The sequence below is a fragment of the Notolepis coatsorum genome (genome assembly GCF_963971535.1).
Source record: "Notolepis coatsorum genome assembly, chromosome: 10".
In the NCBI taxonomy this organism is placed as follows: Eukaryota; Metazoa; Chordata; class Actinopteri; order Aulopiformes; family Paralepididae; genus Notolepis; species Notolepis coatsorum.
This window is the reverse complement of record NC_140174.1, coordinates 35,194,544-35,219,858: the sequence shown is the minus strand read 5'-3', so window position 1 is coordinate 35,219,858 and position 25,315 is coordinate 35,194,544. Positions and strand designations below refer to the sequence as shown.

Below are 25,315 nucleotides of genomic sequence, written 5' to 3'. Positions count from 1 at the left end.
AGGATCCAGATATGAGCCAAGAGGAGGCGGAGCCTGGCTACCAGACACCGCCCACCGTCGATCTGCTGTGCCTTCTGCTGAAGAACAGACGGCCCACCGGCGCCGTCAACAAGGTTTGGCCAAACCTCTACATAGGAGATGCGTAAGTGACACTCGCACTTCGGGGATTCATCTGCAATATGACAATTTGAATGTGACGCTGTCACTGCAAGGCTCTGTATTAATTAGCAGCATTAGAAATATGCCTGTTTGAGTCACTACGGATGCACATTAGAAAACATATGATTAGCACTGAGCCTGCCACACCAGGAAGACATTCCGTATTCCATTTCAATCCATACCTCTAACCAATAACAATAACCAATAACACTTTACACAATCCGTGATTATTATTTTTTACATATAAAAATAGATTATATTCACATATAGCATTGAAGAGTTTGATCTGTAACTTTCTTAACCCATTCTAAATCAGAGTAGTTTAGTTTATTAGGATCCCCATTAGCTGATGCCATGACGGCAGCTAGTCGTCATGGTGTCAGACACACAGGGTGTAACAAACAATTATATACATTCAGACATTACATGACACACAAAAGACATGACAAACTATTACATAAGCAATGGAAAACATCAAGTTTTACTCCAATGTGTACAAACATTCCGTGAATAAAGTGTTTACACTACAACATGCTGCTAATACAATTAAAGATACAATATTTACCTGCCGTCTAGTGTTTTAATTCCTTGTATCAAGAGCTCAGTCAATCAACTAGAAAATGAAAACTCCATTCCCATTTCTTATATTTGGTGATGCGGCTACCAGTGCCCATTTGTTTATGTTTGGATCACTGATTGGGCCTTTAACTCAATCAGCGCCAGAGGGCGCTGTGTACTGTGTGGTAAGAAGGCCACCGCTTTAAAGTATAGGAATACGTGGCTGTGTTTGCAGGGCTCAAACTATATTATATATCATAGCTATGGATATAATACTATTGCCCATTTGACATCGAGTATCTATCGTTCAATTTGTGAAAAAGAAATAATTTCTTCATCCATACATTCCCTTGAATATGAGTATAGTTTTAGAGTAATCCTGTCTAATCCCAGAAAACTACGCTATGCAGCAATAGGCGCATTTCACTCAAAACCGCGCCGTTTCTCGCCTGTATACGCTACTATTTCGAAATCAACGCTATATTATCGGTATTATGTTTCATCATGAATGCATGAAAGGGTGGGGGGGTGGGGCGTTTTTCTATGCTTTGATCGTCACCAACGGAATACGTTACACACACACACATTACACACATATGCTCGGATCGCATATGTTTGCGATCTCAGACTCACTCCCAATGATAACACAGGCTCCCTCGATGGACTATGAATGGGAATATCGAATAAAAGAAATAACGATAGAAAACCCGACTTTTCTCGGGTTTGGCGCTCAAGCGTTGGCGAGTTAACCCGACTTTATTCGTGAGTGGCGTCCAATGAGTTAAAAGGGGCTATTATAGATCAAATGTTTTTGAAATTATAAAAAAATATACATGTATAATGAATAATACATCCACAAAACGTTTAGAAGTGTGTAATAAAAGTATTGTTATTTTTATTTTTTCTCACTTTTTCTGTATTTTTGCTCCCATCCCAATTTAGTCGTTATGCCAATTCCCTTCGTGGATTGCCCCACTGTCGGTCTGGGGAGGGTGTAGAACTACCACGTGCCTCCTCCGATACATGTGGAGTCAGCCAGCCGCTGACTCTCACTGGGGGAATGTAACACGTGCAGAGGTTCACGCTATTTCCCCCCGATCCCCTCCCTGCTGAACAAGCGCCCCGACCGACCAGTAGGAACCGCAGTTTACAACGACCAGGACACATACCCCGCCGGCTTCCCACCCGCTAACACTGCCAATTGTATTAGTAGGGACGGCTGACCAAGCCGGAGGTACCGCTGACAGCTGGATTCGATCCCAGAGTCTCTGCGGTGGTAGGCGAGTGCATTCTCCACTGCGCTACCCAGCCGCTCCGAAAGTATTGCTTTTCCTCCACAAATATTATTATTATTTTTAATTTTGGCGGGTCCAAAATTAATGTCGTCTTAGACACGTTGTGTGCACATATACCCTCCCTACTTCCCATTTTCCCACGTGGGAACGCACCCGATTGGATAAATGACATGCTGGTGCTCTAGTGTGACATGTAGTGGCTGAATGTTATCTACAGCACCTTTAAGTGTAAAACCTTAAATACTAAATATAGTTATAATTGTCCCCTCCTTGTGTCATCTCTTGCAGGGCCACAGCTCGTGACATATCCCTGTTAGGGACTCTGGGAGTAACCCACGTGGTCAATGCCGCTGACGGACCACAGCACATCGACACCGGGCCTGGCTTCTACACAGACACCGACATACACTACCACGGAGTAGAGGCCACAGACCACAGAGACTTCGACTTGAGTCCTTTCTTCTGTCCAACTTCTGATTTTATTCACAGCGCTCTGTCAGAAAAAGGTATGTCGTTTTTTAGGCATTGGTTGACTTTAATGTCAACATATTCTTGTGATAGATGTAATTGAAACCCATTTATGTTAAAGGAATACGCCAACATTTTGGGAAATTAGCTTATCGTCTTCTCCAGAGAGAGACAAGATAGATCGATACCAGTTTCCTCTCTGTGCGTTCAGTAGAAAGCTATCTGGCTGCATGTTAGCCTAGCTTAGCACAATGAATGGAAGCGGACATTTGATTGATTGAAAATTGTATTAACAGATTGCAGAATGGGTCAGCCCAGATCGGTTTATAGTCCCCAGCGGAACAAAGAACGAAGCAGACATCTTTTTCTTCGGCCGGTATCCTCAACTGGTTTCGTCTGCGTAACGGTACTCGTCTGTTCCATTTTCGGGTATCGTGAGGCTAACCTCATTCCCAGTTTTATCTCCGTGCGTGAGGCTGGACGAGGCGGCAATAACGAGGTTGTTTCTGGGGGGAATGCATTTTCATGAACACCGTGTTGTGATTGATCCGTTCGGAGGCAGCTTCCAGGGGAAGTACATACACCGGAAATTCTACCCCATAGACACTTTCGGCAGTAGTTCTTTACCAGGCTTTATCTCATGGAGATAAAACTGGGAACGAGGTTAAGGGGATGCAGACCAGAGAAAGACCTTAGTCTTGTTTACATCAGGGTCCCCCATTTTCAATTCATCATGACATTTATGACATACACAACATACAGATATACAGTACTGTAAAATAAGACAATATATACATAAAACATACATAAAAGAAAATATATGCATTAGAGGGGGAAGAAACTGTACATTGGGTGGGTGGGTGTTTGGACATTTACCGGGGCCAGTTTTGAATTGCAGCCTCCCGTAGGTGCTCTTTGAGAGCGGTTTTGAAGGAGGGTAGGGATTCACATTATTTTACGGCTGTGGGTAGGGGCGTTCCACATTGTGGCATAATTGTGAAACGTGTTTAGTCCCTTGTTTGAGCCGAATCTGGGTTGAACATGATTTGTGGAACTCCCTCTGGTGTTGTGGTCGTGGAATTCAGACCTTTGGGAAGTATTTCGACATGTACATGGGTACCTTAGTGGTGTAGTGTATCTTGTACACCAGGCCTATTGCAAGTTGCTGTACTCTGTCGTCTACTCTAAGCCATCTCCCTCTCCGGCCACACTTCTTCCCCCTCCTCAGTCACACAGGTGGTCCCCCAAGGCTCAGTCCTCGGCCCCCTGCTCTTTATCTGCTACATTCTCCCCCTTGGTCACATCATTCGTAAATACAACCTCAACTTCCACTGCTACGCTGACGACACATTGAGTCACATTGAGTCCTGCATTTCAGAACTTCAAACCTGGATGACTCATAACCTCCTCAAACTAAACAGCGACAAGACGGAACTCTTCATCATCGGCACCAAAACCACCCTCAGTAGATCCGGACCCATCACACTCACCATCAATGATTCTACCATTACCCCTTCCCCCCTAGTCCGCAACCTTGTGTCATCCTCGACCCACCCTCTCATTCGACCCCCATGTCCGCTCCATTGTCAAAACCTCATACTTCCACCTCTGCAACATCGCCAAAATTCGACACTGCCTCTCCCCCCCTGCCGCTGAATCCCTCATACACGCCTTAATCTCCTCCCGCCTAGACTATTGCAACTCCCTCCTCACTGGCATCACCTCCCGCTCCCTCCATAAACTGCAGATGGTCCAAAATTCAGCCGCCCGCCTCCTCACAAACACCCGGTCCCGTGACCACATCACTCCTGTCCTCCACTCTCTCCACTGGCTCCTGATCAAGGAACACATCAACTTCCAAACATTACTCCTCACCTTCAAAGTCCTCCATAGCCTGGCCCCCCCTACCTGACTGATCTCCTTCTTCCTTACCGCCCCACCTGTTCCCTCCGGTCCTCCTCCACTACTTCCCTCACTGTCCCGTCATCCAAACTTAAAAACGTTGGTGATCGGGCCTTCTCACGCACTGCACCCAGACTCTGGAACTCCCTCCCTCAGACCATCAGAGACTCCCCCACACTCTCCACCTTCAAATCCCGCCTCAAAACCCACCTGTTTTCTCCCTAGCCTTCAACCTTCCTCACCCCTTCAACCTGTTTTGATGTTTGTTACTGTGGCTTTATGTTTCTGTGTATCTCATGCTGTTTCCCCGTGGTCTTATGTTCTTTGTTTCTTTGGCCATGTTTAGACGGAAACGTTCGCGGGTGAATCTGGAAAAATATTTTTCCGGATGTGCCTTTTGTTCATACGGCAACGGCGTTTTTGCGGGGAGAATCCGCAAAAAAGTTAAACCACCTTCCTGGGTGGAAATCCTAGAAACGATACACCTTCGCGCTATCATCTGAACAGTCAAACCGCATAAAACTATGACGAAAGGGTTCTCAAGGCTCTCGTCACGTACTGCTTACATCACAGGCATGCGCCAGTAGCCTAGAAGCGTAAACAAAGCAAACAAGCATGTCTGATTCTATCCACGGAGATCACCACATTGGCAGTACTTTTAAATACACAAGAATCAGTCCAGCGGCTATCACATCTAGTGACTGGAGCCACTGTCTGTGAGTGACTCTGCTTTGGTCCAATCACATTCCCTCACCCATATTCTGCGAATCAGAGACAGAGTAGGGCGGGTCTTCACAGCACGCTTGGTTGTCTCAACTACCTGAGGCAGTGTAGCGGGGCTCCGTCATCTCGAGTCGACTACACTTTTACAGCCTCGTCTGCACGAATAATTCCCTCCCAAAACACTAGTCTAAACACAAAATTAAAAGTCTCTGTTGAGACTCTCTCCGTCTAAACATGGCCTTTGTTTCTCTGCCTACTGTCAGCGACTTCGGGTTCTTGAGAAGCGCTATACAAATAAAATTAATTATTATTATTATTATCCTAGGTTGTCAAAATGGGCAGGGGTGAGGTGGGTTTTAGCAGTAAGGTCCAGCAGTAGTCTGACCAGTTTGTTTTGTGATGTTTGTAGTCTTGTTTTTAGGGCTTTTGAGGTGCTGTGATACCATGAGGTGCAAGAATAGTCGTAGTACCCTTGAATGAGTGCTCCTGTTAAGAGTCTTCAAGGTAGGCGGCTGATTGGCGCAGTGGGCAAGGCGCTCGACACTAACGCAGGAGACGCTGGGTTCGAGCCCAGCTCTCGCCGTTGCTACCGGTTTGGCCGGTCGTTCATAATAACACAATTGGCAAGTGTTAGAGGGTGGGAAAGCCGGTGGGTGGGGATTGGACATTGTGGACAGCGACTCCTACAGGTCGGTTGGGTGATGCCGGTGCGGCGGAAACAGGAAGTAGCGGGGGCAGCGTGAGCCTCCCACGCGTTACTCCTCGCCACTGAGAGTTCAAGCTGCTGCGGTGAAAAGATGCAACAGGCTGCCTCCTCGTGTACCGGAGGGGACACGTGATGCAAGGCTTCTATCCCTAACCAGTGGGAGGCATAGTCTAGCAACGTTCAAGACAGGGGAGGGAAGAATTGGATAATAGGAAATTGGGATGGGAGAAAAAGAAATAGAAAATGGGGAGAAAAAGTGGATAAGAGTCTTCAAGGTATTCTTGTTTACCAGAGGGGAGATCCGTTACAAGAATCTTGTTTGTTGGTTGACTTTTTTTATTACATTGGTTGCTGTGATGTACTAGGTTCGGATTTGAACCTCTTTGTCGTTGTTATTGTGACGTCACCAGGAAGGCGACACACACACGAGTTGAACGTGACAGACGTGAGCGACATGAATGGATGCAGATATACGAACGAGTCAATAAAGGAATCTTATTGAACCTCGGGTTAAGCCTCGTCAATATAACATGGTGTCAGAAGTAAAATTGGAATAAGAGGATGGCGCAGTTTCAACCTCCGATGCCATTGAGTCTGCAAGGCAATCTTGCTGAAAATTGGAGGAATTGGACACAGCGCTTCGAACTATTTAGCATCGCCAGCGGCATCTCAGAAAAGTCTCAAAAAGTGCAGTGTGCGACGTTTCTTCATGTCGCCGGAGAGGAGGCGATTAAAGTATGTAATACTTTTGTCTTTACTGCAGAAGAAAAAGACAAAATAGACATACTGAAGAAGAAATTTCAGGACTATTGTGAGCCCCGGAAAAACTTGCCATATATAAGGCACATATTCTTCACATGAGCACAGAAATAGTCAGAAACAATAGATGCCTATGTCACGGATTTAAAGTATAAAGCCAATGATTGTGAATTTGGTCAGTTGAACGAATCCCTGATAAGAGACAGGATAGTGTGTGGCATAACTAATGACCAAGTAAGAGGCAGACTGTTAAGAGAAGCAGATCTGACACTAGCAAAAGCCTTGGATATTTGCCGTGCGAGTGAGATCACAACCAGTCAAGTGAAAGCACTGACAGAAGAGGTGGATGTGAACAGACTGAGAACAGTCAGGCCAAAAGACAGTAAAGTTGCAGATAGCACAGGTCATACTGAACCAGATGAGTCAAGTTGCTACAGATGTGGTTACAGACATGGAACAAGGACATGTCCGGCAATTGGGCAAACATGTAAATCATGCCACAAGAGAAATCATTTTGCCAAGGTGTGTAGAGCGCAGGGCCCACAACAGCACCAATATAAAAAAAAGCTGCATGCAATTGAGCAGAGTGAGAGTGATGAGGAGGAAATGTTCATCGGCACAGTCGAAGTGGAGCAGGAAAAACACATCAGACTGATGGAGACAAAATTCAAGGAAAATCCGTGGAATGAAACAGTGAGGATAAACAGAAAAGCAGTGACTTTCAAACTGGATACAGGCGCTGACCAGGGGCGGATTTAGGATTGTAGGAGATCCGGGGCTTAGCCCAGATCGGTGCCCTTTATTTTTCATTTTTTTTATTTTTATTTCTTTTTTTTTTATTATTATTATTATTATTATTATTATTTTTTTTTTTTTGGGCAGACAAGGGGTGGTTTGGAGGGGGTCAGGCACGACCCCCTCCACGGCAGATTTCTTTTGAATTTAATGAACCTGTACGTGCAATTTCCTGCAATATAGAGCCTTCAATCTTGACCAATAAAGCTGCTCTTTTCACTATAAAACTCAGTTAACCATAACGTAGTTATGGTTAGATTTATATATTGGGGGGGGATATATCATATTTTTCATATAATCAAAAAGTGGTGGAGCAAGATCATACCTTTGCTCCCCCAAGTTCAATAGTGGGAGAGCAGAGATGCTCCGAATGCTCTTATGGCCAGGCGTCTATGATTCACTGATACAAAGTAAAATAGTGCAGTGCAATAAAATAGTTAGTAAAATAGAATAAAATAATGCAATAGTGCATTGCAATAAAATAGTTATCATCGTATTTTTTCGGGAGGCCGGTAAGGAGTGCATTACAGTAGTCGAGTTGGCTTGAGATAAAGGCATGGATCTGGTTTTCAGCGTCCTTTTGATTTATAAATGGCCGTACTTTAGCTATGTTTCTAAGGTGGAAGAATTAAGTTTTTGTCAACTTGTTGATTGTGATTTAAAGCTTAGGTCTGAGTCTACCATAACACCAAGACTTAACTCACTCAAATACAGTTAGCAGCTGGATAGACCACAGATGGAAATTAGCCTCTGCTAAATCTGGTGCAAACATATTTTCATGTAACAATGATGGATTGTAAAAAAAAAAAAACAAGAAAAAAAAACATATATATATTTTTTTATATAAATAGATTCGGGGCTTTTCAGAATACATTCAGGGCTTGAGCCCAAGTAGCCACCCCCTAGCCCCGCCCCTGGCGCTGACTGCAACGCCATGTCAGTGAAAACGCTGAATGAACTGGACGTTAGAGGCAGACTCAGGGTGAGCAAATGCAAACTAGTTGCTTTCTTTGGGCAAAAGATTTCACCACTGGGCAAGAGAGCACTGACATGTGAGTACAAAGGCCAACAGCATAATATAGAGTTTGAAATTACACAGCAGGATGTACCAGCTACACTAGGCGGAGCCACTTGTGAGAAACTAGGTTTAGTAAAGAGAATGCATGACATTTCAAGGGAAAGTGACATTCTTAAGGATTATGATGATCTGTTCAGTGGACTGGGCTGCTTACCCGGTCAGCATCATATTCAAGTTGACCCCACTGTTACACCTGTAGTGCATGCTCCCAGGAGGGTTCCAGTCGCACTCAGAGACAGGGTAGTTGAGGAACTACAGCGCATGGAGAAATTGGGGGTAATAACAAGGCAGATTGAGCCAACTGAGTGGGTTAACAGTATGGTGACTGTGGTCAAACCAAATAAAATCAGAATCTGCATGGATCCTAAGGACTTAAATGAAGCTATTGAACGGGAGCATTACCCATTGCTCACTGTGGAGGAAGTAGTTTCCCGTATGCCAAACGCCAAGTTCTTCTCAGTGTTAGACGCTAATCAGGGTTTTTGGCAAATAAAGCTTGACTAAGAAAGTTCAAATCTATGCACCTTTAACACTCCCATAGGTAGGTACAGATTCTTACGTCTACCGTTTGGTATTTCATCTGCGCCAGAGGTGTTTCAAAGGGCAATAGCGCAGATGATTGAAGGTCTAGAAGGTGTCGTAAACATCATAGATGACATGCTTGTATGGGGAGACACCAAGGAAGAGCACGACCACAGGGTGCTTAAACTGTTAGACAGAGCAAGGGAATACAACTTGAAACTGAACAGGAACACGTGCGCTGTCAGGACAAGTGAAATAAGATATATAGGACACATACTCAGCGCCAGTGGGCTGAAACCAGATGGGGAGAAGGTGAGAGCAGTGACACAAATACCCCCACCACAGAACAAACAGGACCTGCTCAGGTTCAATGGTATGGTTCAATATCTCGCCAAGTTCATACCAAATCTGTCAGATGTCAGTGCACCGTTAAGGAAGCTGCTTGAAAATGACATAGAGTGGCACTGGGAGGAACCACAAAAGAGGAGTTTTGAACAAATCAAACAGCTGGTCACTAGTGCTCCAACCCTGAAGTTTTATGACGTCAACAAACCAGTGACTATGTCAGTAGATGCCAGCTCAGAAGGCCTCGGAGCGGTCCTACTACAAGATGAGCAACCTGTAGCTTTTGGGTCTAGGTCTCTCACTGACTGTCAGCGCAGGTATGCCCAGATAGAAAAAGAGCTACTTGCTATAGTCTATGGATGTGAAAAATTCCATCAGTATGTTTATGGAAAAAGCATACACGTTGAGAGCGACCACAAGCCTTTGGAGAGCATCTTTAAAAAGCCCTTACACCAAGCTCCTATGAGGCTACAGTCAATGCTGCTTAGGTTGCAAAGGTACAGCCTAAAAGTCACCTACAGGCCAGGCAAGGAACTTCATACACCGTATGAATGTGTATGCATGTGAATGAATGTTGGTGGTGGTCGGAGGGGCCGTAGGCGATGATTATTCGCCACGCTTCCGTGAGTCTGCCTCAGGGCAGCTCTGGCTGCAATTGTAGCTTACCACCACTGGTATGACTGTGTATGAACGAATAATGGACTCTGTGAAGCGCTCTGGGTGTCATGAAGAGCGCTATATAAATCCAAGTCATTATTATTATTATTATTATATTGCAGATGCTCTAAGTCGAGCGTTCCTGAAAGAGCAGAAAGAAGATCTATTGGAGAAAGACTTGGAAGTGAATATGATCACTCTGCAGCTGCCGATATCAGAGGAGAAACTGCACACATTCAGAACAGCAACGGCAGAAGACCCCGAAATGCAGCTACTAAAAGAAACCACACTCAAGGGATGGCCGAAAGACAGAAGTGCTGTACAAAATGAAATTCAACCCTATTGGACATTTAAAGAAGAAATCTCACACGCAGATGGTCTGATGTTCAAGGGAGCGAAGCTCATTGTTCTGCAGCAGTTGAGACAAGAAATGATTAACAAAATCCATGAGTCACACTTAGGAATTGTTAAGTGCAAGGAAAGAGCCAGAGACATTTTATATTGGCCATGCATGTCTTCACAAATTGAGGAGATGGTATCTCAGTGTGCCATATGTAATGAGAACAGGAACAACAATCAGAGAGAACCGTTGCTCCCACACCCAGTACCAGACAGACCGTGGTCAAAAGTAGGGAGTGATCTCTTTCATTATAAGGGATCTGAGTTCCTGCTGTGTGTGGACTATTTCTATTTCTGGACTAAGTTCCCGGAAATCACAAAACTGAGAGACACTACCAGTGGCAGTGTCATTGTCGGACTGAAATCAATATTTGCCAGACATGGCATTCCTGATGTTGTCTTCACGGATAATGGTCCTCAGTATTCCAGTGCTGAGTTCAAGGACTTTGCAGAAAGCTGGGAATTCATCCACACCACGTCGAGTCCCGGTCACACCCAGTCAAATGGGCAAGCAGAAAGAACAGTACAGACTATCAAAAATATGCTGAAGAAATCAGAAGGAAGTAATGGCGACCCCTACATATCGCTATTGGAGTATCGCAACACACCGCTGGAAGGTGTAAGACTATCACCGGCACAGTTGCTCATGGGACGGCGGCTGAAAGGAAAACTGCCCGCCTCGACATCACTGCTCACTCCAGAAGGAACTACATACGTGCGTAGGCAGTTGAGTGACAAACAAGAGAAACAAAAACTCTACTTCGACAGGCAAACAAAAAGACTGCCTGACCTACAAGCAGGAGAAAACGTCAGGGTTCAGAGGTGAAACATGGCAGCCGGCCGTGGTCCTGCACAAACATGACCAACCGCGTTCATATGTGGTTCGCACACCGGATGGGAGACAGTACAGGAGAAACAGAAAATACCTGAGACAAACGGAGGAGAGAACTTTTCCATCTACAAATGAACAGGATGCTTACCAGAACATGGACTGTGACACGAGAGAAAATCTGGCAACACGCACACGTTCAGCAGAGAACACAGGTGTTGCAGACCAAACAGAGACACATGATGGACAATCTGAAACGCAGCCGTATCAGACTAGGTCTGATAGACCAGTTAAACTACCTCCTAGATACAGAGAGTAACTGGAGTGTTTTCATATGCATGTTGTTGGAGTATTTTCATATTCAAGTTTTCGCATTAAGTGCTTTGCATTATGTCATGGTTCAAGTGGGTTTAAGTTACAGGATCCTTTAAAGTGAAAGTTGTCCGTGACTAACATTGTTATTTCATTTACAGCAGGTGGATGCTCCGAGTAAACATTTAAGTTGGGAAATGTTTGTTAAGTTTGTTTTTGGGAAATAGGACGTGTTAGCAAGAGTTCAAGCTAAACAAAGGTACTAAGTTCTGTTTGAGAAAAACAAATATTTAAAGAGAAGGATGTGATGTATTAGGTTCGGGTTTGAACCTCTTTGATTGTCGTTGTTATTGTGACGTCACCAGGAAGGCGACACACACACGAGTTGAACGTGACAAACAAGAGCGACATGAATGGATGCAGATATACGAACGAGTCAATAAAGGAATCTTATTGAACCTCGGGTTAAGCCTCGTCAATATAACATTTGCCATTTTGTCACAGGAAAGATTTGCCTCTAGGATGGAACCCAGGTAGGTAATTTCATCTTTCCTTGTGACAATATTGTCACCCACTGTAACAGATAAGCTGTTGGCCTTGCCTGAGTTTGTTATTTGATCCAAAGAGAATGGACTCTGTTTTACCCAGGTGTAATGATAGTTTGTTATCAGCGAGCCAGGTGCAGATTTTGCCGAGTTCAGAGCTGAGGGCTTTTTCAACCTGCAACTTGTCCCTGTCAGAGACCAGCAGGGCTGAGTCGTCCGCAAACAGGAACAAGTTGCAGTCACAAGCTGGCCGGTTATTGTCCAACTAACACCTCTCCCGAAGGTTAACCGGCCATGTCCGCTTCCATTCATTGTGCTAAATTAGGCTAACATGCAGCCAGATAACTTTCTACTGAACGCACAGAGAGGAAACTGGTATCAATCTTCTTGTCTCTCTCTGGAGAAGATGGTAAGCTAATTTCCCAAAATGTTGGCGTGTGCGCTACTTATTTATTAATCTTATTTTGGTGTTAACAAAAACTCTGGGTCCGAATGGACCCGGTGTGTAACTCAGTACCAACCACCCCAAAAAATAAAGATTATTATCCAGTTTTGTTTTGTACTTCATTACTAACTTATTAGCTCATCATAACCAGTACCCATATCAAACATTATTTTATATGGCCCCAAGACACAATATACATATTTTTTCAATCGAAAATAGGATTACATTCACTCATGCTGTTTCCCATATTGAAGAAAATGGGTAAATATTTATGCAATCTGACTATAACAGGCTAATATATGAAGACACTTTATTGAGTAAACTGCTTTGTGGGTTTTAGAACTGTATTATGGAAATAAATCAAGGAACAAAACAACTCCACCTCCCCATCACTCTTCCTTCTCTCCCTCTCCACCTCCCTATTGCTCTCTTCCTCCTCTCCCTCTCCACCTCCCTATCGCTCTCTTCCTCCTCTCCCTATCGCTCTCTTCCTCCTCTCCACCTCCCTATCGCTCTCTTCCTCCTCTCCACCTCCCTATCACTCTCTTCCTCCTCTCCCTATCACTCTGTTCCTCTCCACCTCCCTATCACTCTGTTCCTCTCCACCTCCCTATCACTCTGTTCCTCTCCCTCTCCACCTCCCGATCACTCTGTTCCTCTCCCTCTCCACCTCCCTATCACTCTGTTCCTCTCCACCTCCCTATCAGTCTGGTCCTCTCCCTATCACTCTGTTCCTCTCCCTCTCCACCTCCCTATCACTCTGTTCCTCTCCACCTCCCTATCAGTCTGGTCCTCTCCCTATCACTCTGTTCCTCCTCTCCCTCTATCACTCTGTTCCTCCTCCCTCTCCAACTCCCTATCACTCTTCTTCCTCCCCCTCTCCACATCCCTATCGCTCTGTTCCTCTCCCTCTCCCTATCGCTCTCTTCCTCCTCTCCCTATCCACCTCCCTATAACTCTTCCTCCTCCACCTCCCTATCACTATGGTCCTCTCCACGTTCCTCTCCCTCTCCACCTCCCTATCACTCTCTTCCTCTTCCTCTCCACGTCCCTATCACTCTCTTCCTCTTCCTCTCCACCTCCCTATAACTCCTCTCCCTCGTCACCTCCCTATCACTCTGTTCCTCCTCTACCTCTCCACCTCTCTGTTCCTCCTCTCCCCATCACTCTGTTCCTCCTCTCCCTCTCCACCTTCCTATCACTCTGTTCCTCCTCTACCTCTCCACCTCTGTTCCTCCTCTCCCTATCACTCTGTTCCTCCTCTCCCTATCGCTCTGTTCCTCCTCTACCTCCACCTCCCTATCACTATGTTCCTCCTCTCCCTCTCCCTATCACTCTGTTCCTCCTCTCCCTCTCCACCTCCCTATCAATCTGTTCCTCCTCTTCACCTCCCCATCACTCTGTTCCTCCTCTCCCTCTCCCTCTGTTCCCTATTCCCCCTGCTCTTGGTCCCATGAAGGGGGGGGGGTGAAGTGTCTAGTAAAATATGAACCTTGATTGACATGTGATCCACAGAGCTAGCCGTAGCATTTCTATGAAGCCAACTGATGTCTATAGCCTTTTTTCTATACACTTTGGACCCGAACACCACAGATGTAAAACTAATTCTAGAAGAGATTCAGAATTTTCTAAAATGGTAAACATGAGTGTTTTTGTGTTTAAATAGCCGCCATGAGCACATACTCAAAGCCTTGTTCCGGAAAAAAAAACGAGATGGCAATTATTGCATTTTAGATTCTTGAAACGGGTCCGTTTGGCCCCTAACACCACACAAGGGTTAGGTTATTTGGTTACAACACATTGCTTCTGGAAACCAGTCAGTTGAGGTGATATTTTCCCTTACAAGGCAGGTCCCAATCAGTGATCCAAACGTAAGCAAATGGACAGTCCCCGCCACCATAAATAAGACAGACATGTTTTCATTCTCCAGTTGATTGACTGAGCTCTTGTTACAGGGACTAACACTAAACAACAAGTAGATGAGTTATTAATAGTATTTGCTGTATTTTGTAATAGTAAAAGGGTTGTTTATATGTAAACACTGTTATTTATCTTCATAACTCAAAATAGAGTTTTATCAACAGCCCTTGTATCAAGTAAAAATAATCCACCAGTACCAGATTTAGATTTTCAGTGATGAGGCCACTCTTTTGTTTATGGATCGGTTGAGGATTAGGCCTTGAATACAGTACATTCATAATTTATACTATTAAATTATACTATTATTCATAATGAAAAAGTTTAACAAAAGTTAAAATACTCAAACTAACATTACACAATCTGAGTCTGGAATCTCATAGTTACATGGAGCAATGACTGAACTGACAAGAGTGTGGGTGCGTTTGATTTAATGACTAGTAGGGCACAAGAAACCTCACTTCAGGCATGCCAGAGGGTATGTTTTAGGGAGAGGACAGGGAGCAGTTGGTGAGATGAAATGCTACATTTCTCGGCGATATCCGGTTTGTAATTAACTCCTTGAACCACATGACTCAAAAGTAGCTAACTACTAGGGCGGCTGATTGGCGCAGTGGGCAAGGCACTCGCTACTAACGCAGGAGACGCTGGGTTCGAGCCCAGCTCTCGGCGTTGCTACCGGCTGGCCGGTCGTTCATACTAACACAATTGGCAAGTGTTAGAGGGTGGGAAAGCCAGTGGGTGGGGATTGGACGTTGTGGACAGTGACTCCTACAGGTCGGTTTGGTGACACGGGTGCGGCGGAAGCAGGAAGTATCGGGGGCAGCGTGAGCCTCCCACGCGTTACTCCTCGCCACTGAGAGTTCGAGCTGCTGCAGTGAAAAGATGCGTCAGGCTGCCTCCTGTCCTCGTGTACCGGAGGGGACACGTGATGCAAGGCTTCTGTCCTCACTACAACCGACCAGTGGGAGGCATAGTCTAGCAACGTTCAAGACAGGGGAGGGAAGAATTGGATAAATACGAAATTGGGATGGGAGAAAAATAGAAAATGGGGAGAAAAAGTGGATAAAAAAAAAAGTAGCCAACTACTGGAAAAAAGCAACTGCGATTTGAATGTAGTGTAAACAATATTGACCCGCAGTCTGACCTCTCTGATGAAATGCACAGTATGTGCGGGGGACTGTGTGTATGTCTAACTAGGAGGGATATGAAAAGAGAAAAGATGAGGGAGAGAGAAAAAACTCATTTCAACTGCCTTGTGTACATCAACAATAAATCACCCGACTACTGCAAAATGTAGTTAAACTTGAAAACACCACCACCACCACTGACTTTGTTGTCCATGCAGGTACGGTGCTGGTCCACTGCGCCAGGGGCATAAGCCGCTCGGCCGCTCTGGTCTTAGCATTCCTCATGATCAGAGAGAGACTGACCCTGGTGGATGCCATCGAGGCCATCCGTGCCCACCGAAATGTCCTTCCAAATGCTGGATTTCTGAAGCAGCTCAGCCACCTGGACACATGCTTGGCACTGGAGAGGAGAGGGGAAGTGATACGGACTGGAAGATGACATTTTTATTTTTATTGTGAAATGGTTCTTTATAGAAAACCTCCTGAATGTCTCCTGAAATGTCACAGACTAGAACATGTGTCTAGTCTACAACTATCGATGTCATCATATATCTGAATATCAGTTTCTGCTTGTTAGATCCACACGAACAAATTCAGCACGGCAGACTGAACCTTCCCCTACGTGAACGACACTCGCTCCCAAGTATATCTATAAATAAACAATGCACTCCACTTATTTATTCGCTTTCTCAAAATACAGCGTCTAAACGGCTGAAATTTGCCTGCCGAACTGTTGTCTGAGAGGCTTGATATCGGATGACAGAAATATGCCAGAGTGGTTCACAGCGCGTGTGTACAGATCCAGGTCAAACTCTGAACAGAGATGAAACGGTGAAGCCATCTTAATAAGAGATGCTCTCCAGAGCACACAGAGAGACGGAGAGAAAGGGGGGTGGGGAGAGGAACGCTGTCAAAATAAAAGGAATTGGATATCACAGGTCTAATGATTTCACTGTCAGAATGAATGATGGCGGAGCACGAAGATGCGAGGGTAAAATAAAGGAGCCCGATGGTGTGAAAACTCAGTCAGACATGTTACCAGCTTCATTCAGTCATTCCACATACAGCCGGCATCACACTCTCTTCTTCCAGGGGGGGGGGCTTACATTTAAGATGAGTGAATGGGCCATGCATATCATATAACAGACTCCCCAGACATACACCGTCTTGTGAAAAAACATATGTCTTTAACAGTCAAAACGTGTTTTTCTTTATTTTTATGGTTAACTCCCACTTGGGAGGCATGACTTTGACTATACAGATTGCTATTGGTGCAGAACTTGTCACCAGAGAGTGCCTTTACTCACATTCTTCCCCTGGAGAGCTTATCTGTACTGCCCTGAAATCTGAGTTGCATGTGTGATGTCACTAATGGGTCAAACCTCCCATGGTCCAATAATGTGGTAACTCGACACCTTTAGCTCCAGCATAGGCCTACACAGAAAGCCGAGTAGGTATTGACATGTCAAAATATAAGCTGCCAACATGGGATTCCTGGTAAATATCAATAGGTGCTTGTTTCCTAATTTGCATACTATGGAATTATTATTCATAGATCTTGCATTCGTAATGAGGGTAAAGGTGTATAGAACATTTCTTTAAGGTTTTAACATACACCTGGAGGGGATCTTTAACAAGAATTGTGAGGCAGTAGGCTCTACGAGTAGTACATGCTTCTTACAGGGCAAAAAGCCACCATAAGATATCTCCCAGAGTCTCTCTTAGGATATGCAGGGAAAGCGGAGAGAAACTGACACAATGTCATGGAATCACTCATATGGCTGAGCAGAAGACGCTCCGGAATGCCCTGTTCATTCCGGCGGAGATGGGCATCCTTTGGCAAGTGCAGAGTTTGGATAAGCGGCGCACAGCTTCCTGCCAGGAGCAGAGATTAAAGTTGTGTGTGTTTAGGAGTGGATGGCTGCTACAGCGGGAAGGACGTTTTCCCCACAGGCAAAAGGAACTCGTGGTTAAGGTCAGAGTGGCTGCCACATCACAGGCCTAAAAATATCCCCTTCATCTGATGCCTGTCACAGAGCAGTTACACAAGCTGACCCTCCCGACTCCAGCCTGCCACATTCAAACCTTAACTTGTTCTGCTTTTCCCAAGGACCGCTTGACAACACGTTATCAAATTGAATAAATCGAATACTCTGCCTGCAGTAGGACAATAAAAGGGATATCAATCCGCTGGTGAGTTGTTCATTGCATTGTGGTGTTGGTAATGGTTGTAGAGCGGGGGAAAGAAAGCACAAGAAAAGGTAATGTTTTAATGAAAATGTGCCGTTGGATCAAAAGGGATTGTGCACCACAGTGGGAGAAGAATTATGTGGTAAATCGAATTGGTATGTTTTGCCTCCCTCCTCAAGGTTATGTCTCATGTGTGAAAGAAAGCTACTGTGAGGGGGGGGAAATGGCTTCTCGCAGCTCAAAGACCGGCATGAAGATAAATGCAGCGAAGGCAGCTGCTCTAGAGGATGAGTACGTCACACCTGGGGGCTATGAGCTGGAGAAAATCCTCAACCGCGGGAGCGTGGCGTACACGCATGTCAACGAGGTCTGGCCCAACGTCTACATCGGGGACGAGTGAGTACAATGGTGAACATCCCGATTCACTTTTTTACCAAATAATAAACACAGTAACAGATCGAAATGACCCGTGTTCGTCATAGAAATGTAAAACCTTTTCACAGGGAGACGGCGAAGAACAGGTGTAATCTCAAGGAGAAGGGAATCTCGCACATCTTGAACGCGGCAGAGGGGACGTGGAACAACGTGGACACGGGAGCGGATTACTACAGAGACATGGACATAGTCTACCATGGGGTGGTAGCGGAGGACGTTACCACCTTTAACATCAGCCAGTACTTTTTTTCTTCTGCCCAGTTTATTGACGAAACACTAAGCAATCCTCAGAGTAAGAAAATATTCTTAAATTTACAAAAGAATATGAATATTTTGATGTAGAGGTGCACCATTACTCCTTTTTCAATGACCAAGTACTTGTACGAGTACTCAGATACAAAGTACCGGAAAGAGTACGTTGTATGAGTACTCACAGATACAAAGTACCAGAAAGAGTATGTTGTACGAGTACTCGGATACAAAGTACCAGAAAGAGTACGTTGCTTGATATTGACCGTTCTTGACTACACTATTCTATTGATTCACTAGTTCGGCTTATACCAGCGATGACAGAAACACAGAGATTAACTTTACATATTTAATAGAAATACGGTGGCATTGGGTTGAGCTACAATGGGCAAATGTATGCAGCTTGGGGAGGACTCACTCAGAGTGCACTGCACTTGGGGGCAGGTGCACTCGGCAGGGGAGATGGGGAAGGGCACCTTCCGTTAGGCACTGGCCTCCAAACCGAGTGGCCTCCGGGAGGGGAAATGATCATCGTTAGAACAATCGAGCCTTCGACCCGGTGGACTGGTCTCCGGTGGGGAAGCTCATCGCTTGCCCCAAATTGTTATTCAATATAGAACATTTCTTTAAGGATTTAACATACATCTAGAGGGGATCTTTAACAAGAATTGTGAGGCAGTAGGCTCTACATGTAGTACATGCTTCTTACAGGGGAAAAAGCTGCCATAAGATATCTCCCAGAGTCTCCCTTAAGATATGCAGGGCAAGCGGAGAGAAACTGACACAATTTCATGGAATCACTCATATGGGAGTTGGGTATCCTTTGGCAAGTGCAGAGTTTGGATAAGCAGCGCACAGCTTCCAGGAACAGAGATTAAAGTTGTGTGTGGTTAGGAGTGGACGGCTGCTTCACGGGGAAGGACGTTTTCCCCACAGGCAAAAGGAACTCTGTGGTTAAGGTCAGGTCAAGATCACAGTAGGAACAATCGAGCCTCCAAGCCGGCGGAGTGGTCTCCAGTGGGGAAGCCAATTACTTGCCCTAAAAAGGGGAAATATAATAGAGGCGGGATGGGACCCTCAAAAGTGTGCATCCTACCGCCAATACTGCCACACTAGGCGGAAGCGATCTCTTTAGTGAAGAATTGACGATTGGGCTTGGGCGAAGATCGGAGGGGTTTGTATGGATGCATGAATTGTATGCATTGGATGTCCAGCGGTCCAGGTGTTTGTGGGCCTGCTGCGGTAGCGCCGTCTATGGGAAGGAAACCCATCAGCTTTGAGACCTCTACGGGAGATAGCGGCTTTGCAGTGGGACTGGAACCAGTTGTCGGTAGCAGGGCTGGGAGGTGCAGGAGGTAAAGAGGACAAGTTGTGTTCACACGAGGTGTGAATGATATTGGATGTAAGATGACAGGGAGTGAAAGTGGTTGATGTGGGATGGGACGAGTGACCGCATTGGTCCTTTTTACTGTATTTGATGACGTATTCGACGAGTTCTAATCGGAGAAAGGAAGGTTCTCGCCTAAAATATGTAAATCAAGTACTAATCGCAGGAAAAAAGGTACTTATTATACGTTATACCATAAGTAGTATATGTACGTAATAGTATCTTATCAAAAATGTGCAATGTGTTACAAATAAGTACATATATTACATATTCAATTAAACTTTTAATGTTTTCAGAAAAGTTTCCCTGCTGGGGAGCAAACCACGAAAAAAGCTCACGTGGGAGGCAAGTGCCTCTACCTCAAGGCTACCAAGACACACCTTTCCAATAGCCTCTAACCATCAAACCATAACTTTATATCTCAACCACATCCATTAAATGTTAAAAAACGAACCATACTGTAATCATAATATTGCTGCGTTAGTATCAGGGTGGGTGGCTGGTTTAGTCTAGTGGTGGGAGCACTCGTCCGTGACCACAATTGGATTTTTGCAGATACAAAACGTAAATATATGAATTATACAACACATAATTATATTTCTTAATGTACCTATTTTCGATTAGTACTTTATTTACATTTTCTGAGGAGACCTTGTTGTTGTGTGACGGGTTGAAGTTGAGTAGTGAATTCAGAGCAGCGGAAAAAGCACCAAAAAAAGGTTATGAATGAATAAAAATGTGCCGTCGTATTAAAAGGTGTTGTGAAAGAAAGCTACAGTGAGGAGGGAAAAAATGGCTTCTCGCAGCTCAAAGACCGGCATGAAGATAAATGCAGCGAAGGCAGCTGCTCTGGAGGATGAGCACGTCACACCTGCGGGCTATGAGCTGGAGAAAATCTGTGTGGGAGCGTGGTGTACACGCATGTCAATGAGGTCTGGCCCAACGTCTACACCGGGGACGAGTGACTAAGATTCACTTTTTACCAAATAAAAAACACAGCAACAGATCGAAATTACCGTGTTCGCCGTAGAAATGTAATGCTGCTGAGGTAGGACCTAGTGGTGGGCGTAACACACGTGGAGGGAATCGTGGGAAAAGGGGAGGAAAGAGGTGATGGCGGGGAGGTCGAAAGAAGGAAAGGGAAGAGAGGAGGATGTGTGGAAGGATGGGAATGAGTTCCAGGCTGTCCAGTAAGAGCTATGGGCGCTCAAGGCTGCTGAGGACGCGGAGCCGAGACTGATGGATGAGCGGCAGGAGGGATGGGCAGAAGCTCAGTTGTAGATATGGTGGTACTGGGGTCGGGTTCCGGTCCGCGTGGGGGGCCGATTGCAAGAATTCCTGAGAATTGAAAATGGGAGAGAGCGTCAGCAGCAGTGTTGGATCGGCCGGAAACGTGAAACGCGCAGAGGATGAATTGGTGGCTGAGAGATGACCAGGTGAGAGATGACCAGGTGAGAGATGACCAGGTGAGAGACGACCAGGTGAGAGACGACCAGGGGAGAGACGACCAGGGGAGAGACGACCAGGGGAGAGACGACCAGGGGAGAGACGACCAGGGGAGAGACGACCAGGGGAGAGACGACCAGGGGAGAGACGACCAGGGGAGAGACGACCAGGGGAGAGACGACCAGGTGAGAGACGACCAGGTGAGAGATGACCAGGTGAGAGATGACCAGGTGAGAGATGACCAGGTGAGAGATAACCAGGTGAGAGATGACCAGGTGAGAGACGACCAGGGGAGAGACGACCAGGGGAGAGACGACCAGGTGAGAGACGACCAGGTGAGAGATGACCAGGTGAGAGATGACCAGGTGAGAGATGACCAGGTGAGAGATGACCAGGTGAGAGATGACCAGGTGAGAGATAACCAGGTGAGAGATGACCAGGGGAGAGACGACCAGGGGAGAGACGACCAGGTGAGAGACGACCAGGTGAGAGATGACCAGGTGAGAGATAACCAGGTGAGAGATGACCAGGGGAGAGATGACCAGGGGAGAGATGACCAGGTGAGAGATGACCAGGTGAGAGATAACTAGGAGAGAGATGACCAGGTGAGAGATAACCAGGTGAGAGATAACCAGGGGAGAGATGACCAGGGGAGAGATGACCAGGTGAGAGATGACCAGGGGAGAGATGACCAGGGGAGAGATGACCAGGTGAGAGATGACCAGGGGAGAGATGACCAGGGGAGAGATGACCAGGGGAGAGATGACCAGGGGAGAGATGACCAGGTGAGAGATGACCAGGGGAGAGATAACCAGGTGAGAGATAACCAGATGAGAGATGACCAGGTGAGAGATGACCAGATGAGATGGAGCGAGAAGGGGTTTGTGGTGATGATGTCTATGACTGCAGTGTTGTCTGAATGAATGAGTATGGGTTGTTGGGACCATGAGTTCCCCCGAAAGGGGTGCTGCTGCCACCACTGGGTAGATTTTGTTGAGTGCGTATGACGAGACGCTCTGGCGGTGATGGAGAGAAAGTCGTCTGGGAGGAGCCCAAGGAAGGGGGTGTTGTAATTGTTAGTGAGTATCCAGGCGAGGGCTACGGAGTGTGTCGGAATGCGAGTCCAACTGCAAAATCTTGCCACCTCACACCAAACGGGTGCCAAGAATCAGGAGACAGGGGCATGACTATAAAGGTTATGTCGACCTTTGCCAGCCACGCCCAGCGGCCTGCTCCTTTAATCTAGGCTATCTACAGAGGAGTAATTGAGAGAAAAGTCTGGGGAAGGAACGATGCTGTTGATGCTTGGAGTGAAGGAGGCGTGAGGGGCAGAGAGATCTACTATTAGGCGTTTCTTGCCAGAGTATTTCCATGTAGCTATATGGGGTTTGATGTAGGAAAATGGGGGAACAGAGTATGGGCCAATCACGAAACAGGAGTCCAACGCCTTCGGGCAGCAGCTCGTCCACTGCTTCTGGTCCGGAAAGAGTGGACAGTACTGCAGGTCATTGCAGATGAAAGATGCTTTGGGATGCGTGACGAGACCGGGATTGAGCTGTAAAATGGTGCAGCCGTTCCGATCGGAGGTATTATTCTGGCCGGGTGCGGAAGCCGAGGAAATGTGAAACTGAATTGGGTGCCGGGAGAGAAAGCAGTGGGGTGGGGGCGGTAGGGGACAGGATGCAGTGGGGCGGTAGGGGACAGGATGCAGTGGGGCGGTAGGGGACAGGATGCAGTGGGGCGGTAGGGGACAGGATGCAGTGGGGCGGTAGGGGACAGGATGCAGTGGGGCGGTAGGGGACAGGATGCAGTGGGGCGGTAGGGGACAGGATGCAGTGGGGCGGTAGGGGACAGGATGCAGTGGTGCGGTAGGGGACAGGATGCAGTGGGGCGGTAGGGGACAGGATGCAGTGGGGCGGTAGGGGACAGGATGCAGTGGGGCGGTAGGGGACAGGATGCAGTGGGGCGGTAGGGGACAGGATGCAGTGGGGCGGTAGGGGACAGGATGCAGTGGGGCGGTAGGGGACAGGATGCAGAGGGGCGGTAGGGGACAGGATGCAGTGGGGCGGTAGAGGACAGGATGCAGTGGGGCGGTAGGGGACAGGATGCAGTGGGGTGATTGTACGAGTTACCCACTGTGCAAGTCAATTGGTTCCACTGCGCCAATCTGACTGCACACCTGGTGGAAAAGTGGTAAGAATACAATGTCCTCACCATGGCGGACGGCCAGGTCGGCAGACGGAAAAATAGGAGAAGAACCGAGAACTCTCAACTGGGAATGAGAGGCAGCATGCGAGTGGGCTCTTCCCCTCCACCCAGATGGACGACAATCGGAATCAATTAATTTGGTCTGGGAGTGGTGGAGAGAGTTGCGTGAACATTTGTCTGAGGACGGGTACAGGGGGAGGAAATCCATGCTGGCCGGGTTGGTTGTGTGGTTCCTTGGGGATTGCAGACAGATCTAGAAATGACGAGGAGAAAGTAGTTAGGCAGTTGTGTGTGTGTGACGTACTGTAGTGGCAGAGATGGTGGTGAATACATGGGAATAATTACATGATATGAATTAACTTACCTTCCGGATACAACCTTGGAAGAAATATTTTGACGGGTATATAAATGAACTCACCAAGTGTTTAATAATGGATATGAAATTAACCTACCTTCGGTTTCAGCCTAGGAAGAAATGTATGACAAGGGATAGAAAAGAAAAGGAAGGGGGGGTTAAAAAGGAAGCGGGACGAGATGGGGACGAATGGCACGCCACCAGCAGCATGGCCTGGGAGGTCAGGTGGACTGGCTTGGTATAGCCGCCAGCAGCATGGCCTGGGAGGTCAGGTGGACTGGCTTGGTATAGCCACCAGCAGCATGGCCTGGGAGGTCAGGTGGACTGGCTTGGTATAGCCACCAGCAGCATGGCCTGGGAGCTCAGGTGGACTGGCTTGGTATAGCCACCAGCAGCATGGCCTGGGAGCTCAGGTGGACTGGCTTGGTATAGCCGCCAGCAGCATGGCCTGGGAGGTCAGGTGGACTGGCTTGGTATAGCCACCAGCAGCATGGCCTGGGAGGTCAGGTGGACTGGCTTGGTATAGCCACCAGCAGCATGGCCTGGGAGCTCAGGTGGACTGGCTTGGTATAGATGCATGGCCAAGTGTGGGTTCTGCGGAGCAGGCGAGAGAAAACACAGAGGCGAGGAATAGGGGTACATCCTCCTGGAATTTGTATAATTACTCAAAGAATGTGTGGAAAGCATTCTTATAGTAGCATTAACTTTAAAAATCCCAGCCTCCAATTGTGTTTTCTAATTTACCTGAAAGATAAAGATACTTTCATAAAAAGACAAAAACAAAAACAACAACATTGTGCTAGTAATTATTTCTGTTTGTGACCTTCATTGATACTAAGCACAAGAGTATTTTAGCCTGGGCCAGTGCCCAATACCGGTATCGGTGCACCTCTAACATAACGTTTAGATACCATGGTACATTCCCGATTCAAGCCAATGTCATTTTCTGCATCTCCAGATAAACTCCTGGTGCACTGCGTCATGGGAAGAAGCCGGTCTGCCACCCTCTTCCTGGCGTACCTGATGATCTGCAAGAACATGACCGTGGTCGACGCCATCGACCACGTGAAGACACACAGGCACATCGTGCCAAACTGGGGCTTCTTAAAGCAACTGAGAGAATTGGACACTTATCTCCTGGAACAAAGGAAAGGCTTGACAGATGGACCGGAAAACATCGAGGAGAAAGACGACCATGACGAGGGAAACACGATGCACCCCGTAGGAAGCATTTAATTCGGATCAGTTCCACAAATACTGCATGTTGTGTACAGAGATGATAAAGACTAATGACAAGTAGGTAATGAGAAGTAACATGAAGGTTTGCTTTTATTACTTCAAAATACTTTCCTGTAAGCGAAAATAACTGCTTTTACATTTCTATAGATTCCATTATCTACCGTGTTTAACCAAACCACTGAACATACAGGAGGATAAAGGCTTTTCCCACATTGTGGTTTTTATCTCCCGTCCTTCTACAGCGGGGCCAAGCCTTAGCTTG

At 46.5% G+C, this 25,315-nt stretch overlaps 1 protein-coding gene across 1 annotated transcript; it reads left to right on the top strand.

The window, feature by feature from the left end:
* Window positions 1-11: 11 nt before the first annotated feature.
* Window positions 12-25,050, top strand: LOC311235531 (uncharacterized protein; the record flags this gene model as incomplete). The annotated part of the gene is made up of 7 exons (XM_084322999.1): window positions 12-142; window positions 2,301-2,518; window positions 15,763-15,962; window positions 17,334-17,394; window positions 17,935-18,130; window positions 18,238-18,461; window positions 24,773-25,050. 7 exons carry the CDS (start codon window positions 12-14, stop codon window positions 25,048-25,050), a joined length of 1,308 nt encoding a protein of 435 aa, XP_084179125.1.
* Window positions 25,051-25,315: the final 265 nt, after the last annotated feature.